The sequence below is a fragment of the Parus major genome, chromosome 3 (genome assembly GCF_001522545.3).
Source record: "Parus major isolate Abel chromosome 3, Parus_major1.1, whole genome shotgun sequence".
Taxonomy (NCBI): Eukaryota; Metazoa; Chordata; class Aves; order Passeriformes; family Paridae; genus Parus; species Parus major.
In genome coordinates this window covers 45964640-45978137 of record NC_031770.1, presented here as the reverse complement: position 1 = coordinate 45978137, position 13498 = coordinate 45964640, and the positions used below count along the sequence as shown (strand labels likewise).

The 13498-nt window shown below is 37.1% G+C and overlaps 1 protein-coding gene across 1 annotated transcript in view; it reads right to left on the bottom strand.

Annotated features, from left to right (window-relative positions):
* FMN2 (formin 2) overlaps positions 1-13498 on the bottom strand; it is a 154099-nt gene that overhangs the window by 102493 nt on the left and 38108 nt on the right. The window contains exon 5 of the mRNA XM_033512685.1: positions 3-1402. Within this exon, the coding sequence (XP_033368576.1) occupies positions 3-1402 (1400 nt within the window). The remainder of the gene's footprint in view (positions 1-2; positions 1403-13498) is intronic.

The window sequence follows — 13498 nt, the reverse complement described above, 5'->3', positions numbered from 1 at the left end:
CACCAGGCAGAGGTGGTGGAGGGGGCACAGCTACACCAGGCAGAGGTGGTGGAGGAGGGGGCACAGCTACACCAGGCAGAGGTGGTGGTGGAGGGGGCACAGCTACACCAGGCAGAGGTGGTGGAGGGGGCACAGCTACACCAGGCAGAGGAGGTGGTGGAGGAGGAGGGGGCACACCTACACCAGGTAGAGGTGGTGGAGGAGGTGGTGGGGGTACAGCTGCACCAGGCAGGGGTGGAGGAGGGGGTACAGCTGCACCAGGCAGAGGAGGTGGTGGAGGAGGAGGGGGTGGAATGCTCCCTCCAGGCAGAGGTGGGGGAGGTGGTGGCAGTCCTGCTCCAGGAAGCGGTGGTGCTGGGGGTGGCAATCCCAGGCCAGGCAGAGGAGGCGGTGGAGGAGGGACACCAGCTCCAGGTAAAGGTGGTGGTGGAGGGGGAGGTGGAATACCCCAACTGGGCAGAGGAGATGGGACTCCTGCTCCAGGCAAAGGTGGTGGTAGAGGTGGTGGAGGGAATCCAGGACATGAGAGGAGATGAGCTGGAGGCGGCACTGGTATCTCCCCACTTGGCAAATGTGGAGGAGGAGGGACAGGTGACATCATGGAGCCTGGGAAAGAGTGGTCCAGATGTGTCACTGCTGAGACAGCAGAAGAAGGGAGTCCTGAGCCAGGCAGGGGTGGTGGCAGTGGCAATCCTGCCGTAGACATGGGAGTAACAAAGGAATGGCCATGTGCTCCAGACAGGGAGGCAGCCTGTTCAGTCACTGGCAGTGATAGGGGAATGCTACATGTGGGCTCTGAGGGCAAGGAAGGGGGATGTTCACTACAAGTTACATCTACAGTACTTAGAGGCTGTTGGGAAACTGACATTGCAGTCTCTCCTTCAAATGCAAGGGACAAATCAACTTTGGGTCCTGGAAGAGGTGACTGCGGTTTACTCTGTACTGATTGGCTTGCATCCAATGGCACTGAGATTAGCTTCGGTGACAGAATTAAGGAGATTTCAGAACAAAATGTGGGCTGTAGTTCTAGAGCTGGCAATTTCTGAGTAGGCCCTTCAGTTTTGCCCCCTTCTAAGTGCGGTGGTGGGGGTGGCTGTGGCAGTGCACTGGCTGAAGGCATTGTATGTGTTAAATAATCCTCTGTTGGTGATGTTTGTACGGATCTCGCCTGTGACACAGTCCTGGGTGTGGTCTCCTCTTCATTCCTTTGAAGAGTCACACTGCCGAGTTCCCCAGAGTCTGCATGTGCGTGATCATTTTCCTGCTCCCTCCCAGCAGTCTGTACCTCTGCAGCAGGGAACTGTTTCTCTAGTTCTGCAATTTTTGTCCTCAGATCCTCAATAGTTTGCTCAAGTTGCTGGATGACACTGGCACGCTCCTCAGATTTCACCTCAAAATCCTCCTTTCAAAGAAAACAAATAATAAGCTCAAAAGAGAATACCATTCATCACCATATAAAAAATTAAATTTAGATCAAGAATATTAGATCAAGAATACTACTATTCTAGAGGTTCAAAATTAAGCTGGTTATACCAAGGCTTTATAAAGTGAGGAATCATTTTGGCTAGCTCCATTTTAAGTGGAAGAAGACAGTTTAGGAAATTTACTTACTTCAGTATGACACTACCTTCATCAGTATAAGCATATTTTAGACTGTAATTATACTTGTCAAAAGCAAAAATCAGTAGCAACCCCTCCCTCCCTGCAAATTCCCTGACTGAGAAAACAACCAGCTGCCAAGCACAAATACTGCAAGCATTTGCCTGCACGTGGATATGAAGAGATGGTGATGGGAGGGCTGAGCACTACTTTAATTGTGTTAATTGAAAAAATGCTAAGTGGTTCTTTAAAGGGATGCGCCATGCATAATGGACTCAGCATAGTATTGACCGCTGTATTTCAATATACACCTTAGTGATACAACACAAATCAGGAACGCAGAACACTACAAAAGCTGTCTTTTGGAAAACAGCTGAATCTCAGAACAGAATAATTCTGCTTTTCTCCAGCCAGCATGACTAGGGAAGAAAAGAAGCAAGAAAAAACTAAGGGAGAGCTTCCGTCCTACCCCAAATTTCTAACTCTGCCAAGCTACAGACCGTTATAGCAAAGATTCCTGCCTGGAATGGTTATTCTGTATTTGACAGGTGTCACATTTTTTCTCTCTTTCTCTAAAGCATCTTATCCTGCCTGCTGTAGACTGAGTAGAGGAACCTAAACCTTAAATGCACATTAATTCCTATATTTTTAAAGAAATACCTGTAACAAACTGTACAAAATTTAATGGATATGTGCTTTCATCCAGACCTGCCAACAGAAGTGTCATTTGTGCTTATTCAAGATTGATGAACAAGAGATAGCCATGACCTTACAACAACAACAAAAAAATCTACTAATAAAGAAATTATTTTTTAGCTGCTTACATTTACTTTTTAGTACTTTTGTTTTCTCTTTCAATTTAAAATATTAGCCAGCATTTCAAGTATTTAGTTGAACTAGGTTGGCCATGCAACAGGCTTCACAGGTGATTACAGCAACCTGTTTAGTGCCTTTTTATTCTCTTTTACCAAATCAAATGCATCTCAAATGAGACCACAGGCTTGCTTAATAGGAAATATTTCAACTATTCAGATTATAGGATTTGTATAGAGGCCTACAAATAAACATATAATATTTGTTACACCAATTGCCTTGATTTGTTTCAAGAAAATAAAAGATGTTTTTCTCATCTTTTGACACATGAAACTATTGAAACATTTTTTTGCTTTTCCTGGAAAAGAAATTTATAATGTTGATCTGGGGATTATTAATAAAATATAATTTTCAATAATACTTAAAAATGTTTCTGCACACAATTGGTTTTCAGACATAAAATTTCAATTTCTTATTTATCTTAGAATTTCTTAGTTTTCCTAAAGCAATTCCAGAAGTAAAACAGCAACATTTAAATCAATTATTGTTTGATTTTGAAGCACCATTATCAAAAAATGATACTGGTGCTTATTGAGATTATTTTTGAGGTTATTGAGATTATTGTTTTGAGGTGCTAAGAGATTATTAATCTCTTAGATTGTTTGAACTTTCTGGAGCAGCAGTTTGAACCAAAATTTATGTATTCTAACTAGCTCTCCTTACATCAGGTTGATGAAAAATGTAAAACAGAGAAAGGAACATGAAACAATGAATAGTGAAGGAGTTAACACAGACATAATAACAAACAGTATAATAATAAGAAAAAAGGCTGAGAAAGACATTTCCATTAGATATTACTCAGTTTTCTTTAATAACTCAGTACTTCATAGCAGCAACAGTTCTGTTGAAGAATTTCTTAATAAAGGAGGAATAGAATATTGCTTATCCCTTTGTTTCATCTGCTCTTATCCCCCTACCAGTCACCTGCAAATACAATAATGCCTATCAGTTCTTCAAAAGGCAACACTATCAAAGGAAATGTGTTGCTAGGATTATTAAGGCCACACACCAGTTTTCAGCTGAGACCAAATCCAGTTTCCCCAGACTGTAATTCTCATCAGCTCCCATTTTAAACTGTAAGAACACTCCACAAAGGTTTTATAAGGGATACAGTAAATTCATTTCTGCCATAAACAAACTGCAGCCAGCAGGATTAAGCACAATATTCAATGGCTCTGAAGAGATTTACCTTAAAAATGGCTGATCTCAGAACAGTTCACTGTTTTAAACACTCTTTTACTCAGGAGATTAGTTTCAACTTTTAACAAGACAAAGTAGTTCTCGAATACTGTAATTCAATGTTCGCTGCAGGAAAAACCTAGAATTCACTGTTCTACAATACAATTTACCCTGCAGATAATGAAATTTCATTCAAGAGAATAACTAGTTTTTCAAGTTTTTTTTTTAAAATAAGCAATCATATCAAGTGATATGAATTAGCAATTCAGACAAGAAATGAAAATGCACTGATGAATTAAAGGGGCTGTTTAGCCATGACCTAAGAAGCAGTGTTTTTGCTGTCCTCAAGATACGGCATTTCAAACAAGCTGGTGATTTCCTATCATGTTATACCTAACAATCACCAACATATCCAGGTTTTCATAGAAACAGCACTAGTATGAACAAACAAGACTTTGATGTGAATGAGGAGATATTTATCCAGAGGATATGATGTACTTAAATTTATTTGGTCTAAAAAACAAGGAAACCAAAAGCAAAACAAAACACAGCCCCAGTATTTATGTGTTTCAGTAATTATTTTAGACAGGGGTATGTTTCATTTAGACTTTTAAGATACCCTCAGAGCAGTTTAATTGGATTTTTGCCTTTGTTCTAGTTTAAAGTCGACCTCTAGATCTGAAGGGGCTTATCAAACAAACCTAAGTCATAGAATGCTTCATCTGTCCTCAACAAAGAAGGAAACCAAACTATATAAATCCAATCAGAAATGAAAATTCTACAATTTCCTTAGAGAATAAGCAAGAGAATACTTAATTTTTCATACATGTAAAGGATGGTCAAAAGCTGTTGACAAGGACCAGAAGACTGAGATTAAAAAACCCACACATAATGAAAAGAAATTTCATTTTCAATCCAGAGCACAATTCCACAGCAGAAACCTATGGGGTTTAAAAGAGATATGAGGAAACTCTGTCTTGCCTAGAGTTCTTACCCAGGACCCAGGTACTGTGGAACAGTCTTCTTTCTGTAAAGAAAGAAAGAAAGGTGGAAGCTTAACCCTTGCTTTATCCTGGTGGCTTGAGTATGAAAGAGTGAGCAGGAAAAAACATTTCAGAGGTGTGTGGCTATAGAACAGTGCACAGCATTTCTCAAACAGGCTGTACGTGTTCCATGTGCAACGAGTTGAATGCTCAGTCTGGGACTGATCTCTTTGGGTCGCACTGCTAGGATTGTTTGTACACGGATCTGGTAATATTTGCTTTACTGGCTAAAGGTTGTACACCTGGATCTGCACATGTACATTACATACAATTCATTCCAATCTTGTCATGTTTTCCACATGTGCATTTCATGTGTCCAGCATAAAGCTGATCTATATAGACAGAGCACGTCCAGGATCTTCAAACATGTAAAACAGCAGATTGCAGCTACCTCCTGCTACAAAGTTGACAACCTAGCTTCTCAGATGAGTGACTGAAACCTATGGACACTTCTGTATCTAAACTAAAGAAAAAAACCCCACATCTGTAAAAGCTATCCCTAGTCTATGTGTATATGTAGACATACATGCATGTGGGTCTGTATAATATATTTGTCTATATCTATCTCAGCTTTCATTCACTTATATGCTTTATGAACAGCCATAATGTATCTTTTTTAAAAATAAACATAACGACGGCTCTTACTGGTAATTTTGACATATTTGAAAAATAAAGACATATTACAGTTTCGTTTTAGAAGTTAATACCTTATACTATTACAAGTCAAAAAGTCGCATCAGTAATTTGATAACTTTCAGCAATTTGTCACTTAGTGTCATGAAATTTCCTCTCTGGATGGAACTTATATTTAAATTATAGGATTATATTTGCTTTGATTTCTTTTTTTTTTGCCAAGAAACTTGACTTTAAGTTTCTCTACATCACAATTGATGAATCAGAGTCTGTGCTGCTACCTAGTTGCAAGAGCACACAGGAAATAGAAGCATACAGTTGTTAAACAGGATTAAGATGGCAAAACACGGCCCATCAGGTCTTCTAGTAAAAGTGTGCCTGGGAGCACTTGGTGGTACTAGCAGTGCACAGGAACTTGGAAGGATGCTCTTTCCAACTGCTCTGTTAATAAATGCCTCTTTTCTACGCGAAGTGAATTTTTGAACGCGCACGCTCACCGAATGGCACAAAGTAGAGCCACAGTAAGAATTTAATTCAGTCAGAGAAATGTGATCTCTATTCAGGTTTCTCTCTTTAAAGCTGTCTCATTCTCAAAGCTACTTCTTGCAACTGCAGATCAACCTTAAGAAAAGGAGACACAACATTTAACAGGCATTTTTAGTGCTACAGTAATTGGCAAATGAGAAGTACTGCTGGAGACTTGATTTGCATTCAAACAAAATAGCATCCATCTAATTAATTCTCACATTTCACTTAATGTCAAGGCCCATTGCAGCATTTTATTTTTACAGCAGTAGAAGTTGAGTCAAAGGTTGGCAAACTTGCCAATAGCATCAGGGAGAACTGCTGAAGTAGAATTAGTTTTGGATACTAGTTTCTTCCTCAGACTACCCAATTAAATCTTTTTGAGAGCAGCTTTTACTATTCTGAAATCGCACATACGGGAACAAGCAGTACACATTTTCACAATAGTCCATTTTTCTTCCTACAAGCACAAGGAAACGATGCAGAGCTCCCCAACATAACAGCAAACAAGCAAGCCCTGAAACAAAAACAGTGTAGTGCATTGCCCTGCCCAAAGTCATAAAACTTATTTGGTAAGCGTGATCTACTCTCCCACTCAATGACACATTGCAACAGATGGGTTATACCAGTCTTCACTTTGCTGGCAATAGACTAGGTAGCTCTTCTTGTCCTAAAGAGCTGGGACATATCTAATCAACCTAGTGGTTTTGTAATAACCCATCAGGTGTGACAAAAGGAACCCAAACCATTAAATGCAGAGATCAATAATTACTGAAATTCAGATAGTTCAAATAAACAAACACAGAATCAACAGGGAACATAAACCTTTGAAGAAAGATGAATGCTTTGCAAATGCTGACTTGGAAAGCTGAAAGTCAGAGGAAAAAAGAGCTGAGTTTCTTGAAGTTTCTGTTCCTGAACAGTTTGAATTCCTTATCCCTGAGCTAAGCATATTTCTGAGGATAAGATCTCAGTTCTTTACAGTACCCGTTTTAATAAATAATCAACTTGAGATACATCAAAGATTGAGAGCATTTTCTCTCTTGAAGGTGTAACTGATAACTTTGTTGGAAAATAACCTTAGGTTATCCCCAGGTTTTACTACAATAGAAACCTCAAAAGAATTTTCGTAGGCTACAGACAAGACAAGGTAAAATAAAATCCCACAGAACCCCTGACCACCCTAAGAGATGCACAGAAGTCAAGTTTAATTACTGTAGTATTACAGAGTATTACTTTAAACCTTCCCAAATAACACTTGTGGAAGCTTAACCCTTGCTTTATCCTGGTGGCTTGAGTATGAAAGAGTGAGCAGGAAAAAAATACGCTCAGAAGTGTGTGGCTATAGAACAGTCCCCAGCATTCCCCAAACAGGCTGTGCATGTTCCATGTGCAATGAGCAATGTCCTGACTAGCACAGGACAGGCTGAAAAAACAATCAAGAAGTCCCTCTCAAATCTTGAAGGTTTCTGTCCTGGCCTAGATGAAATTTCATTCTTGGAGAGGCATGCAACAATACAGCAATAAGTAAGACTTCAAAAAGGGTTTACCTTTCCACATAGCTTAATTATATTATATTATAGCTTAATCATAGCGTATCTCAGAAGTTCATTTAACTGTTCTATCACTCATCCAGTGTAAATAAAAGGTATGTAAAATAAGACTGGATATTGAAAAAAAAGTTGAACTTTATTAATTTTAATACAACTTTATGTTACCTGTTTCTGGTGTCTTATTTATTGTGCTGTGGATTGCAAAGAGACTTCTAGTGCAGATGAAAAGATAGCTAGAACCTAGACACTTATGTCAGCAGTCCATAACCAACAGGTACCTTAAAAGTCACGGATTTCCTTAAAAGTTGGGATAAAAACTGTCTGGATTTATTTTCACCTCGGTATTAGATTGCTTACTGAAATGCCTAACACATGATGAATTGCTTCCTTTCTTCTGTCACCTGTGTTTGTTCTAAAGTATTTCAACTATGATACTAAAGTGTTTGGTTAGTTTTCCTGTGTATCCAGGCCAAGGCAACAATTCATCCCTCTGCTAAAATAGAAAATCTGGCACACCTTCAATATTCCTGCATTGACATATAAGAGAAAGGTGTTAAACCTTTTCACACCAGACCTTTCCCTGATTTTCAATTCCACTTGAAACTGACCAGCAACCTGGAAAGCAGTCACTGTGCAAACTAATTCTATTCTTACTTTAGTGCTCTTTATAGGCAACAATTGTAAGCTTTTATGGTAGAAATAACAATATAGATTCTAGAAGCCAAAATGTGAACATTAATACTTTACATTTGAAGGGCTTGGAATGCCTTTAGTGTGTAGTAGGGAAGATCAAAGAAAGGTAATGATTTTCCAGATGAACTTTGCCACATCCTGATAATCAACTGTCCAGAGTATGATACTTCTTACACAGTACTTGGCCTTTTCATCCAAGAGTTCAGCCAGACCACAGAATGGGAGGCTCACATGTTGCTTTTGTCTTAAGCTTCCAACAGAGAGTAAGCAGCAAAAAATATCCAGAATAAATCTTTGTAGATATAAATTATCCTACTACTTACAACAGAAAAGGTCTGGAGAAATGGAATGCGAGCCTTCACAAATGTATCCATGAACATGCTGAAGGCAGGGGCCTGAAAGTCTCTCACCTTCTTTAACTCTTTAAAAGTGTGAAAGCTACATTAAGAACAAAGCTGTATCACTGAGTGAAAGAACCTTAAAAACAGTGAATCAAAATCAAGTAATCAAAAATGAGATTTAGGTATTGAGAAGTTAACTAAAATCTTTCTGGTATTATGGACATTAGAAAAAAACCCCATTTGTATATTTAGAAAAAGTTGAATAATCATAAGGAGCAATTACACATTCTGGAATATGTGAGTTAGTTTTTATGAATAGTTTTGGGCTTGTTCTCTAAAGAATAAATACAAAGAAAAACAGGTATTCAAAATACAGAGAAGGAGAAAAAGTGATTTTACTGCTTTTATTTATATCAACTTAAGATGGAAAATGTAATGGTAACTTTTGATCTAAATGTAAGTAGAAGATAAACCAGTTACTGTGTCTTGTATCCAAAAAGTAGAAACGATTCTCAGCCTTACTTTTTAGTTCTCATTCGGGCTTGGCAGTATATAATTTTTATTTATTTTTTTTTTGTTTTCAAATTATTTAAGGTATTTCTGTTAAATGGATATTTATTTTTACTAGGAAAAGCATTTCTTATCTCCCTTCTACACAGAGGGTCCTGTGGAAAATCTCAGGATCTACACCACTAAAAGGTAGCACCTGATATTTAATGCCAAGAGAAATATAAGAAGAACTTGAAACAGTTCTCACTTTTGAGTGGAGGAGGTCTCTCAAATAGGTTAAGTCCACTTGCTAAATTAAATGTCCTGCTAGGAATGTCACAAGAAGATTTCTTTTCACATACTGATATGTATATACACACACAGACTTACACATATACACTTTTTCAAATTGCTTTCCTGTATTTCTGTATCTGTTCTCCTCAATTTCAATCATTCTGTGGAATTATTTTTAAAAAAGCTTGAAAAGTGAATGCTATAATACCAGAAATATTCTACATAATCCAAGTATGGGATGTTACCACTGAACAAACAAAATCTGTTTTCACTGCTCTCCAAAAGAGGAGAGAAATTTCATATGTAAATAGTGGAACTTACAGTACAAATCATATTTTGGTATAAAAGGAGTTTACAGATTTTCATCTGAAATAGGATTTCTGATTTAGAGAATTTATGAAAAAAAAATTGCATTTTAGCAATTCATGCACACAGCTCATAAATTTTGCTCTAACAAGGAATGCATAGATGGCATGAGCACTACCTCAACTTATTTATTTTCATGAGTAAAACCAATGAGCAGTCAGAAGACAAGAGAGTAAACAACTTAAACAGAATTCTCAACACATATATAGATATAATGCATTTCCATTCACTGCTCCCTAAGGGAAGTTACCATACTCTGCTGTTATTTTATAAGAAACTCACTGTAAAAGGCAAGAGATGAAATATATTAATGTTTAGCATCAAACACAGATAGAAAAGTAAAAATTCTTTCTATACAGTCCCTATCCCATAGTTCTCCTTTCTCAAGAAGTGAAAGTCTCTCACGTTATAGCCAAGGATTTAAAGTATTGCCAAATAATTCTTGTTAAAATAAATTATTTCCTCAGTTTTACTTTCGTTCTCCTTTTCCCCCATAAATCATTGCCCAAAACCTAGGGTTGGTGCTACATTTCCAAGAATTTGTACCTAAAATGACACAAACCCCTGTCTTTGTCTAAGTATAAAGCATAGCCAAAGTGGAAAAAAAGAGAATGCCCATTATGATTAGAGGATGCAAAATCTATATTATTATTACTGTTGTTATTAATATACATTTGCATAAAAGTCTGTGATGAAGAAACAGTGAAATGAGATTAATCACAAGAACTGGACTCACAGTTTCTTGAGAGTTTTAATCAATGTCTAAAAGGACTTGAATTAGGAGTAACTCACAGGAAATACAGGTTTTTAGAGCATGCATTTTCATCTCTTTTAGCTGTTACCAAAACAATGCATCAGAAACAGAGCACACTTACCATTTTACCACTGACTGGGCAAAGCAGGAAATACAAATTACAATTACCTCATACCCATACTCAGAGATGAGCAAAGTCCTGAGAAAACCCACCAAACATCTAAGCTGACCTTGCTTGGAGGAGGATGTCAGTGGAAAAGGGTTTGTACATCATGACCTCCTAATGTCCACTCAACCCTGAACCGTGCTATGATTTTTATGTGTTTCAGACCTATGATATATGGCTGTCACAATAAAAGTGGAAAAACAGAATAAAGAACCTTTGAAACTAAAATGAGCACAGAAGTAAAACTTAATCCTGACATTAACATTAAGAACACAGAATTGAAAAAACAAATTTTAGTCTCACCATGACTAGGAGGAAGAGCTCAAAAATGTGTTATTGTAACTCCACTGAAAATAATAAAATGTATTGTTTCTTTTAAAGAGGCAAACACTGCCTTCAAGCAAAATAACAGAAGTCAATCCAAGTATTGTGAAGTCTGGATATAATACAAAATACTAATGTTTGTTCTGAGAATTAACTGCTTACATTTTTCTACCACACAGGCATGACATTCTATACTCCTGTATTTTCATTTAGTCTGTAGATTTGTACTCTATATATAAGTGAATTAATTATGTCCAATGCAATTTTTTCCCTTTTGTTTTGTTAAACTTCTGCCTCATCAGAACTAAATAGAAAATGGGTTCTTGTGGTTGAAGAAACAAATTTCATCTTCACAGAATATTGATCTCTCTATTTAAATTATGATAATTCATTGATAATTTTTTAACTATCACTTCGAAGGCAGTCATCCAGAAGGTTGGTAGACCAAAGAAAATGTTGTTTTTCAAACCAGTGAAAGGAAAGACAACTAAATAGTAACTGAACAATGCTTTCTAAATATTTATTGTTTCAAGGGAGGGTAGAGATCTACTTAGAGAGATGCTCAGGTTGCTAAACCTTGGTTAGATTTAAGAGACCAAGTGTATGCATATTCTACAGGCTAACTTATTAATTAGAAGAAAGCAACTCCTTTGACTGGGACAAAATAAAAATAAAAATAAATTATTAAATTCCCGCTGTAGGGTGTCTGCAGGACCGCCCGGGAGTGACTTGCCAGTGCCTTGCGGGGCCGGTCAAAAATACTGAACTGCCATCTAGTGGGGAACTGGGCAGACTTCTTCAGGTGGTCCTTCAGATTCTCTTAAATATAGTACTTCTAACATTCATTTCTAATATTTCTATTTGTCTTCTCATCCTTCTTTCATAGCCTAAGAAACTCCAACAGTATCAGATGACAGTATTTAATTACAAAGCGGCTACTAGCCGTGTAGGACGCAGCGCAGAATGAACAGACAGTCTCTGCTTAAGCTATGTTAATGTCTCAGAGAATCTCACTTCGTATTTCAAGAAGTTTAGTTAATTTATCTGCTACAGCTTTAGGAAATCTATTTGTGCTTGTAAGATTTTCTGGGAACAAATCAAAAAAATAAACTTGAAAATGGCAGCATGTTTGAACTGAAAAGTAACTTCAAATATTAAGAATCTAAGAATTCTATCAATAAAACCTTTGCATAAAAATTATGTTTCATGAACATAAAATACTTGACTTGCACCTAACTTGTCCTGGATTTCCACAAAGTTAAATTCTCCTTTACTGCCTGAGCAAAACACTCTACATTTCAGCAGTTCCTATGACCCTGGCAGTAAAGTCGCCTGCCGGGTTTGTAGCTCCTCATTTCCTACAAACTTGGTTTCTTTGCTGTACATTTCTGATAAAACATCATATACTCTGAATGCTAACAAGAAAACACTATCTATCTGCATATGCTTCCTGAAATTCATCTGCTTAAAGCTAACATATTGGAATTCTAACATTGGACCTACAATTATAATGTAAGTTCCTCCATATCACATATTAAAAATCTAGGCTTATTTTTGCAAGATAAAAAACCACAGATACATACTTCTGAATTTTCTTAAATTTTTGTTCTCTAAAATTTGGGTATGCTGACATGGTTTTGCAGAAAGTTTACATTGGTACAGTTCTTAAAAGAAGATATACAATTCTATTCACTATCATTTGATTCATATGGAAGCATACAAAAACATTTGCTTCTCTCTTAATCCTTTATTTCCTCAATGAGACAACTGCATATAGTAGATCCTTTTGAATATGTCATACAGTTTTTTGGTTTGATTTTTTTTTTTTTACCCAACTATATAACTTATTTTTCTGTGCTGAAATCTAGGACTCTGGTTGTCATATCTTTGTAGGAAAGGAATTGTTTTACAGTGACTGTTCACTGCTTCCTCAAGCCTTCTCCTCCCCCTTACAAAAAGCAACCTGTCAAACAGCAAAAGGATTGAAGGGGAGCGCCACTTCTTCACAGGTTTTTTTCCTTAATAATTATCTCAAGAAAAAACATGCAAAATCAGGCAGTGTTAAAAGTGCCACTGTCACAGAGCTATTTGTGAGCCAAGAGGGGAAGAGTCCCCAGTTTTCCTCAGGTTCCTGTGGAAGCCTGTGGTTCACTATTCTTGCCTACACAGTTGGTCTTTGTGCTGACTAAAACCATGTAAAACAAAAATAAAACAAGTTTTATACCAGACTACTAGTGTTGCAACAGTCTAATGCAGGTTTATAACATCTCCCCTTTTGAAAATTATTTTCTGTATTTCACCATTTCAGACTAATCTTTCATCTATCGTCTTTATCTTATCTATAAAAAATAATCTCTGAAATTTCTTTTAAGAGAGAGCTTTGGGCAGCATGCATGTTTCTGAGACAAATTCTAGCAGTGACATTTTATAATAATGAAAAGTAAATTCCAGTCCTACCAATGTTCTATAGTTTCTAAACAGACTGATTATGTATTTATCTTAAAGGATTTCAGAACCTTTTTTCTTGTATTACTAGGTGTCAAAATTGGAACATTTCTAATATCACTAAGCTACTGCCCTAAGAAATTATAATAAGTCATAGTCAAAAACTAGTTTAAGAAGAAAGGTCCCTGGTGAGAGAGGAGCTGCCAGTAAAGTGGAGTGGT